The 19,912-nt window shown below is 46.8% G+C and overlaps 1 protein-coding gene and 1 pseudogene across 1 annotated transcript; both read left to right on the top strand.

The window, feature by feature from the left end:
- Positions 1-7,966: 7,966 nt before the first annotated feature.
- LOC147972894 (uncharacterized) lies at positions 7,967-8,637 on the top strand (annotated as a pseudogene).
- A 753-nt stretch (positions 8,638-9,390) lies between these two features.
- Positions 9,391-19,521, top strand: LOC125505964 (uncharacterized). The gene is made up of 5 exons (XM_087524492.1): positions 9,391-9,460; positions 9,539-9,622; positions 18,419-18,498; positions 19,288-19,355; positions 19,476-19,521. The coding sequence occupies exons 1-5, from the start codon at positions 9,391-9,393 to the stop codon at positions 19,519-19,521; spliced, it is 348 nt and encodes a 115-aa protein (XP_087380618.1).
- The last annotated feature ends 391 nt before the right edge of the window (positions 19,522-19,912 follow it).

Here is a 19,912-nt window from a genome sequence, read left to right as displayed (position 1 = left end):
GATCTGCTCCAGGTGGCCGAGCGAATTGGCCCGCAGAGCGAAGCCGCCGAAGACGAAGATCTGTCCGGGGAGCAAAGTCTCACCCTGGACCGCATCGTTGTTGATGATCAAAGGAGCCATCGGGCCTAAAGGCGACGACACAGAGGAACTCTCAATGAAAGCACCAATGTCGGTGTCGAAACCGGCGGATCTCGGGTAGTGGGTCCCGAACTGTGCCTCTAGGCCGGATGGTAACAGGAGGCAGGGAACACGATGTTTTACCCAGGTTCGGGCCCTCTTAGTGGAGGTAAAACCCTACGTCCTGCTTGATTAATATTGATGATATGGGTAGTACAAGAGTAGATCTACCACGAGATCAAGGAGGCTAAACCCTAGAAGCTAGCCTACGGTATGATTGTTGCATATGGAGTTGATTGCCTACGGACTACAACCCTCCGGTTTATATAGACACCGGATAAGGTTAGGGTTACATAGAGTCGGTTACAATGGTAGGAGATCTTGAATATCCGCATCGCCAAGCTTGCCTTCCACGCCAAGGAAAGTCCCATCCGGACACGGGACGAAGTCTTCAATCTTGTATCTTCATAGTCCAGGAGTCCGGCTGAAGGTATAGTCCGGCTACCCGAACACCCCCTAATCCAGGACTCCCTCAGCGGGCGCGGGAGCGGCAGCAGGGAGGAGCGCGCGACGACGACGACGGGTAGAGCGTGGCGTCGGGCTTCGGCGGCAACCGGCGTGGTCGCTGCTACGGCTGCGGTGAGCGCGGCCACTTCAAGAGGGAATGCCCCAAGCTGCGGAGGGCGCCGACGGCGGAGCAGGCATTGTTGGCAGGCGTCGGCGTCGAGGATGGCGGACTTCTCTAAGCCGTGGCTTAGGGGGAGTGTGTTGGGCAAGTAAGCCACGACCATGTACTGGGCATAGTTAGAACTGGCTAGTGTCTAGGCTTACTCTGGCCAGTGTACGAGTGCGCGCATGTGCGGTGAGTGTGCTGGACGCGAGACCGTGGCCGCACGCAGTCCGTGGCAAGTGTGTGTGCGTGTGTGTGAGTAGCGTCTGTTGGCGAGCGAGGGGGAGAGTTGAGCGGGGTTCGTTGCGGGCTCACCGCGGAGTGGACGTGTTCGTGCATGTCATGAGCAGGTTGAGCGGGCAGGACCAGGTGCTCCACGTAGGGGAGATCGTGGGTGCGTGCCCTGGAGTATCTCAGGTATAAAGCCCCTGTGTACGTTGTAACATATCGACGGGATTCGAGTTCGTGCTCAAGATAAAGTGCCGTTCGTGCGGCTTGCGGCGTTCGTGCGCCGGGCAAGATACTTGTGTCCCTATGTCCCTCTTCTTCCTCCAGTCCTCTTCTTCCTCAAGTGCAAAGAGAGTGAGAGAGAGGTAGTGCTCCGGTGAGTGAGGGAGGAGGGCGCGGCAACGACACTGTTGCGTCTGCAGGCAGTGGCGCGGCGTCGCCGGCGACCCCACCTTCCGCCGCCTCCACGCCTCCACCTACGTCGCACCCTGGGCGGACGCACAGGTCCTGCTCGTCGCCTAGACGAGCGAGCCCGATGAGGCCAGCGTCTATAGCATGTCCTCGGGCAAGCCCACGGCCATGTGCTCCGTCGCCATCCGCAGCGACTACCACCTCGCCAACGTCTGCAACGGCCTCCTCTGCTTCGTTCACCACTACGAGGCCGCGGAGCCGGCGGTGGTGTGCAACCCCGTCACCGGCGAGACGCTAGCGCTCCCCAAAGCACCTCCGCTCCCCACCGACTGCATCTTCGCCTTGGGGTTCAGTCCGGCCAGGAGGGAGTATAAGCTCTTCAGGCTCTCGCCCCCGTTCGTGGACGTCTACACCCTAGGCGACGCTGGAGGCTGGCGGCAGCGCACGGACCTCTCGCTGCCTCGTCCGGCTGAAATCATGGAGTGGCCGCCATAGCTGATCGACGACAAGCTGTACGTGCTGACAAGAGACGACCGAGTATTGGTATTCGACGTGTCCACGGAGACGTGCCGGACGTACCATTACCCGGAGCACATGACTCTGCCGCCCTTCAACTACGAGCTGTTCGGCGTGGAGCCCGGGGCTCTGGACAATGTAGTGCATTTGCTGCAAGCGCCGCGGGTCCGCCGTCCCTTCACCATGCACCCCTTTGAGCTCGGCGGCCAGCCGTGCTTCGCAGTGCACGCCACCGTCTATCAGAGGGGCGTCCACTTTTGGGTCATGTCGCCGCCACCGGAGGACGACAAACAGCCGCAGTGGGATCTGCGCTATAGCTTTGAGATCAATCGACTCGCTAGCCACTTCGGCCCTTCGAGCGCCTGGGTTGACGATGGCGAGATGCTCTGCTACATGCTGGGTGGCACCTTGTACATGTATGACATGAAAGCACATTCACCGCTGACTTCCAACCATCGACGATGGTCGGAGTGGGACCAACGGATCAGTCTCAAAGAGATTCCCTTATTGCGGGAACCTTCGGTATGCCGGTGGAACATCCACGGAGGTTACCGTCCCACGTTACTCTCGCCTCTCGTCTTTACGTTGCCGCCTTCGAGATGAGGAAAACAACGACAAAAACAACCGCCAGTTCGAGCATACCATGTCGCGTGCACAAGCGCCATCAACCAATCAACAAATCGAGAGAAAGAAAGTAGAGAGCTCCTCCTGCTAGGCGCTAGCACCAGGGTACGGGATGGTAATGGGAATCAGAGATATGGCAACATATTTCCGTGTGTTGAAGTGGAGAAAAACATTCCTTCCATACGAAAGTGCCTTTCTGCTCCTGAGCTCATTTGAGCTCGGTGAACAGTAAAATCGGAAAAAGTTCAAAAAAAATTCAAAAAATTCCAATTTTTTTTGGGAGAAACATTGACAAAAGTTCTAAGTGCTTGCAAAAATTCATCATGAAATCACATTCCTGTAAAGCGTGGCAAAAAACAAATTCGGTGCTCCAAAATGCTTTTGAAAGTAGCTTTTTCAAAGTACTGATTTTTTTTTTTTGCCACGCCTTCTAGAAATGTGATTTCATGGCGAATTTTTGCAAGCACTTGGAACTTTTGTCAATGTTTCTCCCAAAAAAAATTGGATTTTTAAAATTTTTTTGATTTAGTTTTGATTTTACTGTTCACCCGAGCTCATTTGAGCTCGGGTGCAGAAACTCCGCGTCCCCTTCCATAACACTAATTCAATAATTGACTTTAAACAATGTTGTGGTGGACTTTTTCTTCTTAACACGGTCTTTCGCATAATACTATGAGCGACGCTACGCGTCCGCCGGCTGATCTTTCAAAAAGATCAGCCGGATCGCGAGCCGTCAGATGTAGCGTATCGAGCGGCCAAGCAGCCAAGCGATGCCTCCATCATTGCAACAAAAGTCTTGTTGCGGATTGTTTTTTATAATAGAGGTCTTGTTACAGAATTTTATTTTTCCAACAGAAGTCTTGTTACAAATTTTTTTCTGCAATAGAGGTCTTGTTGCAGAATTTTCTTTTTATAACAGAAGTCTTGTTACAAAATTTCTTTGCAATAGAGATATTGTTACATAATTTTTTTGCAACAAAGATGTTGCGGATTTTTTTTATCTTCACTTTTTTGCAACACAGGAGTTGTTGCGGAAGGAACTTCTGCAACACACGTGATGTTGCAGAAATTTGCAAAGGAAATCATGTGGCAGAAACACCATGTCACCGCTGTTCGTCTCCGTCCTTTTCAGCTCTGTCGTTGCAATTGCAGTAGGGGGTGGTCAGTGATTGTCGGGGGCGATGGGAGGAGGTCGTCGATGGCCGTGCCAAGCACAGTCGGATGCTCCATGGCGGCCGACGAACCTGTGACGACTGATGGCCGTGGTGGAGACAGCAGATGACCGTGATCTACAGTTGCAAGCATTGCTGCCCCTGCCGCAAGCCGAGGAGCGCCCCGCCGCTGCTGCTACAGACCCATCATGTGTTGCAGCTTGCAAGCTCACCACCAAATTTGCGCCTAGCCGTGGTGAAGGAGCTGCAAGACATGAACAGAGATAGTTGATGGCTACCTTGCTTGCAGGTGAGCAAGAGAATGCTCAGGATAAGGAATAAGTGGTTGAGGTTGGTTAAGGTAGACGGAGCCATGGGCACCACGTCACGTGAACAGGTGTCACACGAGCGAAGCGGTGGATGAACCCAGAAATCGGCTAGTTGATTAAAAGAGTTTTCCTAATACTATTGTGTGTGCCATGCGGTGATTCCACATTTTACTTCACATAGCATTTTTTAGCCTTCTTTTTTGAGACAATAGCATTTTTTGGCCAGACCTAACATCAGTGGCGTTGCTCCAACAAGGCCGACCCGGCCCACAAATTTTTTCTATTGTATACCTACTTTTGGGACGAAAACATAAGCCCATACTTATTTCCTTCAACCGGCTCGCCCAACTATTTAGGCCAAGCTCCGCCACTGCTTTCACATAGCTTTGTGATGCCTCGTGTTCATCTTTTTTTAGTGGATGCCTAGTGTTTATCTTCTATTTCCTACCCTCTGTCTTGAATAGTGTCTATATACATTCATATCTAGACAAATTTAAGACAATTAATTCGGAACGGAGGTAATACGTAGTACTCATTGCTGATACTCCCTCTGTCCAGAATTAATTAGGCTAGATACATCCGTTTGAACGACAACTAATTTTAGACAGAGGAAGAAATAGGTTATTTAGCAAAAAGATATTCAAACTGTTGCAAAGTCCAAACTTTAGGTCAAAAAGGATCACTTCAAGGATTGTATACGTGCGTCCTGAATGAGCGATCCAGGGACCTCTCGATCTACATTTCCATGGTTAGACCCCACCAGAGTTTAGGTTCTAGACCTGACATTCGTGCTTGCATTTTCTGGTTTTATTTCAGGGCCTCTGTTAATGTGTGTTCACTAAGAGGAGATGTTCGCGTCGATTATGAAGGCATCTTAAGCGACTTCGTCAATCTCAATGTGTTGGTTTGTAATGGGGTAGAGAGAATTAATATGGAAAGTTAAGTAAGGGCATCTTCAACACCGACCCATAAACCTCTCTTAGCTATCTGGACCGCGGAAGCAATCCAACACGGGCCTGTATTGATCCGCGGAGTGGTCCGGACGTGATTTCTCCCATAAACGAGAGACAAAATTGGGGAAGGTTTGCGGGAGTCCGGACCGATCCCAAGCCCATTTCTGACCGCCCTGGCCCAGAAAAAAAAACCTCACCCCTCCCGTGCTTTTTCGGTCAGCATCGCTCCAGAGCGTCAGCGCCCGCATTCATGCCCGCCCAGAGCGGACGCGGCCGCTCACTGGCGCCGGCATTGAAGCGACGCGCCGGCTAAGAGAGCGCCTCCCGCACCACTTCCCGATGTAGGCGACTGTCGTGCGTTCAAATGACACGACGGCCGCCTGTCCATCCGTCTGCGGCCCGCATTGATGGCATGCGATTGCCGAGGCATCTCCTCTGGCGCTACCCGTCTGTCTGTCTGCCACCCACCAGTGTGATATAAATCGCTGCCCGGTGCCCCGGCCATAGCCACAGCCATCCTCTCCACACCACCCCCGCCATGGACCCCTCCGCGGCGAAAGCTCTCTAGGATGGGCTGACGTCAGAGCGGAAGATTTCCATGGCCGCCATTGCTGCCGACTAGCAGGCTGGCAGGCAGCCAGAGGACGTGCAAATGGAGGACGCGTTCGACGACGAGCCAACGCCACCCTCATCTTCCTCTGCAGCACCCTCCTCCGCTCCACTCTCGCCGGTGCATTGCACCCTGACCATCGGCGAGGCACGTGCCCATTATATGGACATGGTGCGGGAGGAGCAGTTCCGGGAGGCGCAGGACGACGCCAACTACAATCACAACCTCCTCCAGGAGCATCTGCAAGTGGATGCGTCGGTCGCTGCCAGCAGGGCGGTCGCGCCGGACGCGGACCTTGCGGAGCAAGAGGCGCTATTCGAGTCCTACCGCTCCGCCCGCGAGATTCGCCTCGCCCGCTAGTGGTATTTGTGTTGGGGAACGCAGTAATTTCAAAAAAATCCTACGCACACGCAAGATCATGGTGATGCATAGCAACGAGAGGGGAGAGTATCTTGTCATGTAAGATGATAAGTATTAGTGCACAAACTATTCAAAAAACCTAAGCTCCTCCATCCGCCACATCCCAGTCAGTCTTCAATATCTTGTCAGGTAAGATGATAAGTATTAGTGCACAAACTCTTTGCAAAATGGCAATGATCAGAGACATTTACCCAAGAGCAAATGCCACTGATCAGTGCACAAACTCTTTAAGCAAATGCCACTTATCAATGCCACTTGTTGTTAGTCAAATGGCACTAATCAGTGGACTTGCCCAATAGCAAGTGACATTGATAAGTGGCATTTTTCTATGGGCAAATGCCACTTGCTATTGGGCAAATGCCACTGATCAGTGGCACTGATCAGTGGACTTGCCCAACAGCAAGTGCCAATGATCAGTGCCATCTGCTTTTCTGCAAACTGCCACTCATCAGTGCACTATCCTAAGCATGGAAACATCTAAAAATAGCAACAACAAGTGCCAATAGCACCCACGTGCAGCCATGCACATTTGGTAGCATCCTAAAATGGTCCTACTACATGCATGTATAACAATCAACACAAACCCTAGCTTGAACATGTATGTTAGCAACATGAACATTATCCTAGCTTGAACATGAACATGCCATTCGCATGAACACACATCCTAGCAATACCCTACCATGAACACAGATCCTAGCAAAGCAAACTATCATTGGGATTCTAGCATGAACACAGATCCTAGGACACACTAGCAGTAGCAGTAGCAGATCCTAGGACACACACTGTACGAAACAAGAACAGATCGGTCCGATTGGATTCGGTTGGGATTGCATCCAATCGAAACAACTAACTACTAGCATAGGACTAAGAATTAAACCCCCTAATCTACAACTATGAGCAATCATTGAGGGGGTTTGACTCACCGGAGCACGCGCAGTCGCAGCGAATCACGGTCGGGCTGAAAACCCCGGCGGGAAGGAGAGAGGTGGCGGAGCAAAGGAGGAGCCGGCCCTGGCGATGGCCTGCGGCATCGGCCCCATGCTCATCGCCACGCCGGAGGTCGAGGAGGACGGCCCGCCGACACGAGAAAACCCTTGGACGCGGGTCAAGAAAACCCCCCTGCCCAATGGGATCCCAACAAGCGACGACTCCGTCGACGGCGCCTGCGCTGAGCCCAGAACCACGAGGTCCGGAATCCGCGGTGGAGCAGGAACGGCCGAAACGTCCAGCACCGCATTGACCGGCGCTGGTGGTGGCCGGCAGCAGATGGGGGACGACGCTCGCAGCGCCGACGACAGGTCCCGTCCCGAGTTCTAGAGCCCGGCCAGCCAACGCTCCTGGATGCTAGCGATGCGCTGGTCGACGGGGGTCACAGGGCGGCGCGGCGGTGGGCAAGGCGGAGCCATCGGAGGAGAGGAGAGGGAGGGGCGATGAGGGAGAGAGGAGCGGTGGAAACAGTGCGATTAGGCGGTGACAAGAGAGTGTGGAGGGCGAGTTATGAGATGTCCCCTTTGTCTTCCGCGCTGCCCGAGGCGTGCAACCGCCTCGCACGCGTGGCCGCGCCCAGCTAGGCTCGCGAGAAACTGCCCGCCGGGCCAGGCTGCAGGCTGCTTTAAGGTCCGTGCGAACCACAAATCGCATGCAGTCCAGGCAACCAAACAGGCTGCGCACATCTCGCAGACCTGGTTGGGCTGCATGTGGGCAACCAAACACGCCCTATATCTCTCTCGCGAACCCACCTCCCGCATCTCCATCGACCTAGCCACCTCCACACTCATGCATCCTCCCACGTCAATCGCGCCCAAACCTCCTCTTCTCGGATCCCGTGGGACCGAGGTGCGGGCATGGAAGCGAGCTTCCATGGCGGCCGTGGCGACCTGCAAGCAAAGGGTGACGGTGGCGGCGGCGCTCGATTAGATCTGCGGGAGAGAGAGAGGATGAGAGGGAGAGAGAGAGGGGGGAAAGGGGAGAGGGAGGGCTTCTACGTCGCTGCTCTCTGGATGCACGCCATCCACCCACGCACGCTCGCCCCCAACCTCACCGGCTTCGCCAGGTTCAGCTGCTTCAAGGACCTCCCCGAGATCCTCTACCATTTCCTCCATGGCCCCCGCGATGAGCGCAAGGACCAGGACGATGTCGCCGCGGCGGCCCCGGGGGCAAGAGAGGCAAGCGGCGCTGCGTCGGCGGCCTTGCCGCCGCCGCGGCTGAGGCCGCCAAGGCCCGGCGCGAGAAGGAGGCGGAGCACACGCAGGCCGTGCTCGCGCGCTATGACTCTGACGAGGCCTTCCACAACCTCTACGACGGCGTCGCCGACCTCTTCGCCGGGCTGCTCAAGTCGGACCTGGAGCACCTGCGCGCGGGCGACACAGCCAAGATCGTGTTCACCGCCAAGTGGTGCCCGTCACTGCGCTCGTCGTACGACCGCGCAACGCTGCTCTACGAGGCCATCGCGCGCCGGGTCTCCCCGCGCGACTCGAGCCCCGAGTACCTCGCTATCCCTGACAAGCACTACGCCTACCGCGTCCGCAACCGGCTCCGCCCTGAGGTGCACGTGCCGCTCCGCAAGGTGCTTGAGCTCCCCGAGGTCTACATGAGCGCCCGCAAGTAGGACGAGCTGCCCTACGCGCGCGCGTGGCGTCCACGGGCATGCGCCAGTACAAGGAGCCGTCCTGGTTGTGCTTCTTTCTTCTGGTAATGCATTGCTCCTCAGCTTCTTTCTTTGCATTTATTATGAGTTTTGCGTATGCTGCTGCCTCTGCAAGTGATGGTATGTGCTTTCTTTTGCTTAGTATAATTTTGGTGTGTGTGTGTGTGTTTTCTGGCGCTAGGCCTACTTTTGTCTCTAGTTTAGGTGTCTGCATATACCATGGGTTGTGCGCTTGTGTGCTGATGACGATGTTGGCATGGTTTATATTGTCTATTCTTTTTGCTTGATCAGCTTACAATCAGATTGGTGTAGTGGAGCTAAAAAATACATTGGTTGGTTGTGTCTCTTAGTTTGGTAGAAAGCGCAGTATGTCAAATTGATCGGTGTCCATCTCCCTCAATTTCTGCATATTTATTATTTGGGAAGTGAACCAGGCTACTCATCGATTAATAAAAGCTTTATAGTTTTGTTCTCATTCCAATCATTTCTTCGGTATTATTCATTTATTCTCTTAGATTAAAGGTATTATTGTGATGATGTCCTGTTGTTCTGTATGTATTGGATGGAGGATGCATCGTCGAACGACCTCTTCCCTTGTTGCAATTTCCCACATGAGCTCCTTCTTCCTGCTCCTCGCTTCACCTCTCCTCCTGCTTTGCCTCCTATCCCCCATTTTTGATTTTTTTTTCTATGATTGTACTCAATGGTGCTTGCATGTCCATCGACATTGTCATAATGGTCACCTTATCGCAGTGTATTATTTTTGGATCTCATATTCCTCAAGGTAATGGACAAGAATTTGTGTACTCGCTTGGCTAATGTTTTACTAGACCTAAAGATTTTCCCCGCTCTGCTCTGTTAGGCGCTCCATCCTCTGATTCGATGTCGGCCGATCTGACAAATAAGAGGAATAATCCAGCAGAAGAATTTGGTGAAGAAGAACAAGGTGATATTCCTCTCGTGTGAACACAATCATTGTTTTCTTGATGTTATCACCCATGTGTTAATGTTGTAGAAGATTTATCATTTGACTTCTTTTAGGTTTAATTTGTGTTTAGTTAATGCCCACAGATTGTGATGTTCACATATGGGGATTTTTGTTTGTCAATTTTGTTGCTTCAATATGTACTGCTACTGTCCATGTGGGATATATAATAGGTCAGACTGGTTTGCTAGCTTAATTTTTTAGCTCGATGTTTTCATTTAGGGGTGTCCTCTTTAGCTGCATCTTTTGTGCAGCTCCAAAATTCTAGTATGTTTCAAAGCACTTATTTCCACATTCTATTTATTATTTTCAGTAATGAAAACTCTTTTCGGTGTGCTTGATCACTCCACTTCCTGTTGGGGAACGTAGTATTTTCAAAAAAAATCCTACGCACACGCAGGATCATGGTGATGCATAGCAACGAGAGGGTAGAGTCTTGTCTACGTACTCTCGTAGACCGTTCGCGGAAGCGTTATATCAACGCGGTTGATGTAGTCATACGCCTTCACGATCCGACCGATCCAAGTACCGAAAGCACGGCACCTTCGAGTTCTGCACACGTTCGGCTCGGTGACATCCTCGCCTTCTCGATCCAGCAAGAGGGGCGAAGTAGTAGATGAGTTCTGGCAGCCCGACGGCGTGGTGACGGTGTTGGTGAAGAACAATCTCCGCAGGGCTTCGCCTAAGCACTACGAAAACTATGACGGGGGATAAACTAGAGGGGACGGGGTTGCCGGCACACGGCTTGGTGTTTCTAGATGTGTCTTTGGTGCTAGCCCTGCCCCTCTATTTATATGTTGAGCCTTGGGGTCGAAACTTGGAGCAAAAGCCTCCTCAAAGTCGGTTGCAAGAATCCCACTCGGACTCTAGGACCAAACGCCACAATCCTTGGCGTCTGGCCCAGACGCCAGGGTCTCCGGCGTTTGGCCCCCTGTCCTCCGCAATACTCCTTTTGTACCGACTTATAGCCCCGTGGGCCTGACCCCTTGGCCTAACCATATCATCTAATATATGAATCTTTACCTCCGGACCATTTCGAGCTCCTCGTCATGTCCGTGATCTCATCCGAGACTCCGAACAACATTCGGTTACCAACATACATAACTCATAAATACTATATCGTCAAGGAACGTTAAGCGTGCGGACCCTACGGGTTCGAGAACTATGTAGACATGACCGAGACACTTCTCTGGTCAATAACCAATAGCGGAACCTGGATGCCCATATTGGCTCCTACATATTCTATGAAGATCTTTATCGGTCGAACCGCATAACAACATACGTTGTTCCCTTTGTCATCGGTATGTTACTTGCCCGAGATTCGATCGTCGGTATCTTAATACCTAGTTTAATCTCGTTACCGGCAAGTCTCTTTACTCATTCTATAATACATCATCCCGCAACTAACTCATTACTTACAATGCTTGCAAGGCTTATAGTGATGTGCATTACTGAGTGGGCCCAGAGATACCTCTTCGACAATCGGAGTGACAAATCCTAATCTCGAAATACGCCAACCCAACAAGTACCTTCGGAGACACCTGTAGAGCACCTTTATAATCACCTAGTTACGTTGTGACGTTTGGTAGCACACAAAGCGTTCCTCCGGTAAACGGGAGTTGCATAATCTTATAGTCATAGGAACATGTATAAGTCATGAAGAAAGCAATAGCAACATACTAAACAATCAAATGCTAAGCTAACGGAATGGGTCAAGTCAATCACATAATTCTCCTAATGATGTGATCCCGTTAATCAAATGACAACTCATGTCTATGGTTAGGAAACATAACCATCTTTGATCAACGAGCTAGTCAAGTAGAGGCATACTAGTGACACTATGTTTGTCTATGTATTCACACATGTATCATGTTTCCGGTTAATACAATTCTAGCATGAATAATAAACATTTATCATGATATAAGGAAATAAATAATAACTTTATTATTGCCTCTAGGGCATATTTCCTTCACTCTAACACTTGCACTAGAGTCAATAATCTAGTTCACATCGCCATGTGATTTAATACCAATAGTTCACATCACCATGTGATTAACACCCATAGTTCACATCGTCATGTGATCAACACCCAAAGGGTTTACTAGAGTCAATAATCTAGTTCACATCACTATGTGATTAACACCCAAAGAGTACTAAGGTGTGATCATGTTTTGCTTCTGAGAGAAGTTTAGTCTACGGGTCTGCCACATTCAGATCCGTATGTATTTTGCAAATTTTTATGTCAAGGATGCTCTGCACGGAGCTACTCTAGCAAATTGCTCCCACTTTCAAAATGTATCCAGATTAAGACTTTAGAGTCATCTGGATCAGTGTCAAAATTTGCATTGACGTAACCCTTTACGACGAACCTTTTGTCACCTCCATAATCGAGAAACAAATCCTTATTCCACTAAGGATAATTTTGACCACTGCCCAGTGATCTACTCCTAGATCACTATTGTACTCCCTTGCCAAAATCAGTGTAGGCTAATACAATAGATCTGGTACATAGCATGGCATATTTTATAGAACCTATGGCCAAGGCATAGGGAATGACTTTCATTCTCTTTCTATCTTCTGCCATGGTCGGGATTTGAGTCTTACTCAGTTTCACACCTTGTAACACAGGCAAGAACTCTTTCTTTGACTATTCCATTTTGAACTACTTCAAAATCTTGTCAAGGTATGTACTCATTGAAAAACTTATCAAGCGTCTTGATCTATCTCTATAGATCTTGATGCTCAATATGTAAGCAGTTTCATCGAGGTCTTTCTTTGAAAAACTCCTTTCAAACATTCCTTTATGCTTTGCAGAATAATTCTACATTATCTCCGATCAACAATATGTCATTCATATATACTTATCAGAAATGCTGTAGTGCTCCCACTCACTTTCTTGTAAATACAGGCTTCATCGCAAGTCTGTATAAAACTATATGCTTTGATCAACTTATCAAAGCGTATATTCCAACTCCGAGATGCTTGCACCAGTCCATAGATGGATCGCTAGAACTTGCATATTTTGTTAGCACCTTTAGGATTGACAAAACCTTCTGGTTGCATCATATACAACTCTTCTTAAATAAATCCATTATGGAATGCAGTTTTGTTTATTCATTTGCTAGATTTCATAAAATGCGGCAATTGCTAACATGATTCGGACAGACTTAAGCATAGATACGAGTGAGAAACTCTCATCGTAGTCAACACCTTGAACCTGTCGAAAACCTTTTTGCGACAATTCTAGCTTTGTAGATAGTAACACTACTATCAGCGTCCGTCTTCCTCTTGAAGATCTATTTAATCTCAATGGCTCGCCGATCATTTGGCAAGTCAATCAAAGTCCATACTTTGTTCTCATACATGGATCTCATCTCAGATTTCATGGCCTCAAGTCATTTTGTGGAATCTGGGCTCATCATCGCTTCCTCATAGTTCGTAGGTTCGTCATGGTCAAGTAACATGACCTCCAGAACAGGATTACCATACCACTCTAGTGCGGATCTCACTCTGATTTACCTACGAGGTTCGGTAGTAACTTGATCTGAAGTTACATGATCATCATCATTAGCTTCCTCACTAATTGGTGTAGTAGTCACAGGAACAGATTTCTGTGATGAACTACTTTCCAATAAGGGAGTAGGTACAGTTACCTCATCAAGTTCTACTTTCCTCCCACTCACTTCTTTCGAGAGAAACTCCTTCTCTAGAAAGGATCCATTCTCAGCAATGAATATCTTGCCTTCGGATCTGTGATAGAAGGTGTACCCAACATTTTCTTTTGGGTATCCTATGAAGACGCACTTCTACGATTTGGGTCTGAGCTTATCAGGTTGAAACTTTTTCACATAAGCATTGCAACCTCAAACTTTAAGAAATGACAGCTTAGGTTTCTTACTAAACCACAGTTCATACGGTGTCGTCTCAACGGATTTAGATGGTGCCCTTTTTAATGTGAATGCAGCTGTCTCTAATGCATAACCCCAAAACGATAGTGGTAAATCGGCAAGAGACATCATAGATTGCACTATATCAAATAAAGTACGGTTATAATGTTCGGACACACCATTACGCTATGGTGTTCCAGGTGGCGTGAGTTGCGAAACTATTTCGCATTGTTTCAAATGAAGACCAAACTCGTAACTCAAATATTCTCCTCCATGATCAGATCGTAGAAACTTTATTTTCTTGTTACGATGATTTTCCACTTCACTCTGAAATTATATGAACTTTTCAAATTTTTCAGACTTATGTTTCATCAAGTGATATACGCATATCTTCTCAAATCATCTGTGAAGGTCAGAAAACAATGATACCCACCGTGAGTCTCAACACTCATTGGATCGCATACATCGGTATGTATTATTTCCAATAAGTCAGTGGCTCTCTCCATTGTTCTGAAGAACGGAGTCTTAGTCATCTTGCCTATGAGGCATGGTTCACAAGCATCAAAATGATTCATAATCAAGTGATTCCAAAAGCCCATCAGCATGGAGTTTCTTCATGCGCTTTACACCAATATGACCTAAACGGCAGTGCCACAAATAAGTTGCACTATCATTATTAACTTTGCATCTTTTGGCTTCAATATTATGAATATGTGTATCAATACGATTGAGATCCAACAAACCATTTTCATTGGGTGTATGACCATAGAAGGTTGTATTCATGTAAACAGAACAACAATTATTCTCTAACTTACATGAATAACCGTATTGCAATAAACATGATCCAATCATATTCATGCTCAACGCAAACACTAAATAACATTTATTTTAGGTTTAACACTAATCCCGAAAGTATAGGGAGTGTGCGATGATGATCATATCAATCTTGGAACCATTTCCAATACACATCGTCACTTGACCCTTAACTAGTCTCTGTTCATTCTGCAACTCCCGTTTCGAGTTACTATTCTTAGCAACTGAACTAGTATCAAATACTGAGGGGTTTCTATAAACACTAGTAAAGTACACATCAATAACATGTATATCAAATATACCTATGTTCACTTTGCCATCTTTCTTATCCGCCAATTACTTGGGGTAGTTCCACTTCCAGTGACCAGTCCCTTTGCAGTAGAAGCACTTAGTTTCAGGCTTAGGTCCATACTTGAGTTTTTTCACTTGAGCAGCAACTTGCTTGCCGTTCTTCTTGAAGTTCCCCTTACTTCCCTTTGTCCCTTTACTTGAAACTAGTGGTTTTGTTTACCATCAACACTTGATATTTTTCTTGATTTCTACCTTCGTCGATTTCAGCATCACGAAGAGCTTGGGAATCGTTTCCGTTATCCCTTGCATATTGTAGTTCATCATAAAGTTCTACTAACTTGGTGATGATGACTAGAGAATTCTATCAATCACTATTTTATCTGGAAGATTAACTCCCACTTGATTCAAGCGATTGTAGTACCCAGACAATCTGAGCACATGCTCACTTCTTGAGCTATTCTCCTCCATCTTTTAGCTATAGAACTTGTTGGAGACTTCATATCTCTCAACTCGGGTATTTGCTTGAAATATTAACTTCAACTCCTGGAACATCTCATATGGTCCATGACGTTCAAAACGTATTTGAAATCCCGATTCTAAGCCGTTTAAGCATGGTGCACTAAAATATCAAGTAGTCATCATATTGAGCTAGCCAAATGCTCATAACATCTGCATCTGCTCCTGCAATAGGTTTGTCACCTAGCGGTGCATCAAGGACATAATTCTTTTGTACAGCAATGAGGATAAACCTCAGATCACGGATCCAATCCGCATCATTTCTACTAACATCTTTCAACTTAGTTTTCTCTAGGAACATATCAAAAATAAAACATGGGAGCTAAATGCGAGCTATTGATCTACAACACAGATATGCTAATACTACCAGGACTAAGTTCATGATAAATTTAAGTTCAATTAATCATATTACTTAAGAACTCCCACTTAGATAGACATCCCTCTTAATCCTCTAAGTGATCACATGATCCATATCAACTAAACCATGTCCGATCATCACGTGAGATGGAGTAGTTTCAATGGTGAACATCACTATGTTGATCATATCTACTATATGATTCACGCTCGACCTTTCGGTCTCAGTGTTCTGAGGCCATATCTGTTATATGCTAGGCTCGTCAAGTTTAACCTGAGTATTCCGTGTGTGCAACTATTTTGCACCCATTGTATTTGAACGTAGAGCCTATCACACCCGATCATCACGTGGTGTCTCAGCACGAAGAACTTTTGCAACGGTGCATACTCAGGAAGAACACTTATATCTTGATAATTTAGTGAGAGATCATCTTATAATGCTACCGTCAATCAAAGCAAGATAAGATGCATAAAAGATAAACATCGCATGCAATCAATATAAGTGATACGATATGTCCATCATCTTCTTGTGCTTGTGATCTCCATCTCCAAAGCACCGTCATGATCATCATCGTCACCGGTGCGACACCTTGATCTCCATTGTACCATCGTTGTCGTCTTGCCAACTTATGCTTCTACGACTATCGCTACCGCTTAGTGATAAAGTAAAGCATTAGAGGGCGTTTGCATTGCATACAATAAAGCGACAACCATATGGCTCCTGCCAGTTGTCGATAACTCGGTTACAAAACATGATCATCTCATACAATAAAATTTAGCATCATGCCTTGACCATATCACATCACAACATGCCCTGCAAAAACAAGATAGACGTCCTCTACTTTGTTGTTGCAAGTTTTACGTGGCTGCTGCGGGCTGAGCAAGAACCGTTCTTACCTACGCATCAAAACCACAATGATAGTTTGTCAAGTTAGTGTTGTTTTAACCTTCTCAAGGACCGGGCGTAACCACACTCGGTTCAACTAAAGTTGGAGAAACTGACACCCGCTAGCCACTTGTGTGCATAGCACGGCGGTAAAACCAGTCTCGCGTAAGCGTATGTGTAATGTCAGTCCGGGCCGCTTCATCCAACAATACCGCCGAACAAAAGTGTGACATGCTGGTAAGCAGTATGACTTATATCGCCCACAACTCACTTGTGTTCTACTCGTGCATATTACATCAACGCATAAAACCTGGCTCTGATACCATTGTTGGGGAACGTAGTAATTTCAAAAAAATCCTACGCACACGCAGGATCATGATGATGCATAGCAACGATAGGGGAGAGTGTTGTCTACGTACCCTCGTAGATAGTTCGCGGAAGCGTTATATCAACGCGGTTGATGTAGTCGTACGTCTTCACGATCCGACCGATCCAAGTACCGAAAGCATGGCACCTCCGAGTTTTGCACACGTTCGGCTCGGTGACGTCCGCGCCTTCTCGATCCAGCAAGAGGGGCGAAGTAGTATATGAGTTCCGGCAGCACGACGGCGTGGTGACGGTGTTGGTGAAGAACAATCTCCGCAGGGCTTCTCCTAAGCACTACAAAAACTATGACGGAGGATAAACTAGAAGGGACGGGGTTGCCAGCACACGGCTTGGTGTTTCTAGATGTGTCTTTGGTGCTAGCCCTGCCCCTCTATTTATATGTTGAGCCCTGGGGTCGAAACTTGGAGCAAAAGCCTCCTGAAAGTCGGTTTTGCCCGAAAGGCAAGAGTCCCACTCGGACTCTAGGACCAAACGCCACAATCCTTGGCATCTGGCACAGACGCCATGGGCCTCGGCATCTCACCCAAGGCCAGACGCCAGGGTCTCCAGCGTTTCGCCCCCTGGCCTCCGCAAAACTCCTTTTGTACCAACTTATAGCCCCGTGGGCCTGACCCCTTGGCCTAACCATATCGTCCAATATATGAATCTTTATCTCCGGACCGTTCCGGAGCTCCTCGTCATGTCCGTGATCTCATCCGGGACTCCGAACAACATTCGGTTACCAACATACATAACTCATAAATACTATATCGTCAATGAACGTTAAGCGTGCGGACCCTACGGGTTCGAGAACTATGTAGACATGACCGAGACACTTCTCTGGTCAATAACCAATAGCGGAACCTGGATGCCCATATTGGCTCCTACATATTCTACGAAGATCTTTATCGGTCGAACCGCATAACAACATATGTTGTTCCCTTTGTCATCGGTATGTTGCTTGCCCGAGATCCGATCATCGGTATCTTAATACCTAGTTTAATCTCATTACCGGCAAGTCTCTTTCCTCGTTCTATAATACATCATCCCGCAACTAACTCATTAGTTACAATGTTTGCAAGGCTTATAGTGATGTGCATTACCGAGTGGGCCCAGAGATACCTCTCCGACAATCGGAGTGACTAATCCTAATCTCGAAATATGCCAACCCAACAAGTACCTTCAGAGACACCTGTAGAGCACCTTTATAATCACCCAGTTACATTGTGACGTTTGGTAGCACACAAAGTGTTCCTCCGGTAAACGGGAGTTGCATAATCTCATAGTCATAGGAACATGTATAAGTCATGAAGAAAGCAATAGCAACATACTAAACGATCAAATGCTAAGCTAACGGAATGGGTCAAGTCAATCACATAATTCTCCTAATGATGTGATCCCGTTAATCAAATGACAACTCATGTCTATGGTTAGGAAACATAACCATCTTTGATCAACGAGCTAGTCAAGTAGAGGCATACTAGTGACACTATGTTTGTCTATGTATTCACACATGTATCATGTTTCCGGTTAATACAATTCTAGCATGAATAATAAACATTTATCATGATATAAGGAAATAAATAATAACTTTATTATTGCCTATAGGGCATATTTCCTTCACTTCCATGTTTATCCTTGCAGAAAAGAATACCTTTATCCTGATAGGCATGGAAACACTGGTTCGCATTGAGTGCATCATCAGTAATCAGCTACTATGTATGGTCAGCGGACATGCTTGCTTATTCCTGTAACATATCATTACTCTATCTGCTTAGCCTTTCTAACTTTTAAGATTTGATCAATTCTTTAGAAGTTCGTACAGATCTAGAAGTATTTGGTTTTGTTGGTCAAATCCATTACCTGTCTGTCCTTATTTATTTTATTGTTCGAACAAGATACCAGATCACCTACATTCATTATTCTTGATTACAGTCTCATACTAAAGTAGTCTAAAATGGTCTGAATAGTTGTAGTAATTCATAAATATTTTAAGTGTAGTTCTTATTTGGTTTCTAGGCATAGAATTTACTTCAAAATTTTGATCTTTATTTGGTTAGTAAGGCTCTAGAATAAAACAGACCAATGATATATATATACAAACAGACACAATAGGAGTTAACTGGTACCTGGCTTTTGAAACCTCTGATATATACAAAATATTATTTGAGTAGAACAGGAGAGATGAAATCTTATGGATATTTCCGCATTTGTAAGAAACTTTCCAGCTTGGCAAGAGGGCTTGACTAGCCATGTGTAGGAATCAGCCATGCTGCCTTCCAAATGATTAGTCATTGGTGTTTTTTTATGTTCCTGTTAGCCCAAGTGCATCAGATAAGTAGATTGTTATGTTGAAAAAGGAAAGAGACTACTCTTTTGTTACTTACAGTACATATATATGCTATAACAGATTACCTTTATGCTCTTGATTTCAGTATACACCTGCGAACAAGTAAGTCAGTGATATCAATGCCTAAGAATTACTTTGTTTGCCATTCTAATCGTTACATCAGAGAGCAATGGATATAGAAGAAATATGTAAACAGTTGTCCCTAGAAGAAATATGCAACAACTTATTCAGGTTACTTAATTAATAACGCCTCTATATCATTACATACACATATTGAATGTGCCTTTTGAGAGTGAGCTTCTGTCAGTACCTCACACTTATCTTATATGCCATTCCAACTATCTGTTGTAGTAGAGAGCAAGGGACATATAAGAAATCTCTAGGCAGCTTCACTTAGATGCATCATCTTTTGCTAGGAGTCAGCTTGAAGAACGACCTTCTCAGGTTAATTCTTGTGTCAGTGTTTCGGCTTTTCTCCATTGGTTCGTAAAAATCGCATGGTAACTTGACTTTACAGAGAACCTGCTGCACTATAACTTTGGTTTAATCTGTCGATAATGCCCATGAGTATATTCTTAGTGTATGTTTGACCAGATTGTTTTAACTTATGTTGTTCCTATGCTTCAGGAGACTGCAACTGACATGCTGGATGGGGAATAACCAAATTTGTGGACAAAGACAAAGAGTTCATCACAAGGGGTGGTGTTTAGGATATATACACAAAAGAGGAAACTTTTTTTGTACAGAACCAAATTATATGATGTAATTGACCACTATTTCTAAGAAAT

This window comes from Triticum urartu, chromosome 5A (assembly GCF_056163025.1).
Source record: "Triticum urartu cultivar PI428250 chromosome 5A, HENAU_Tu73, whole genome shotgun sequence".
Lineage (NCBI taxonomy): Eukaryota > Viridiplantae > Streptophyta > Magnoliopsida > Poales > Poaceae > Triticum > Triticum urartu.
This window is presented reverse-complemented; position numbering and strand designations above follow the sequence as displayed.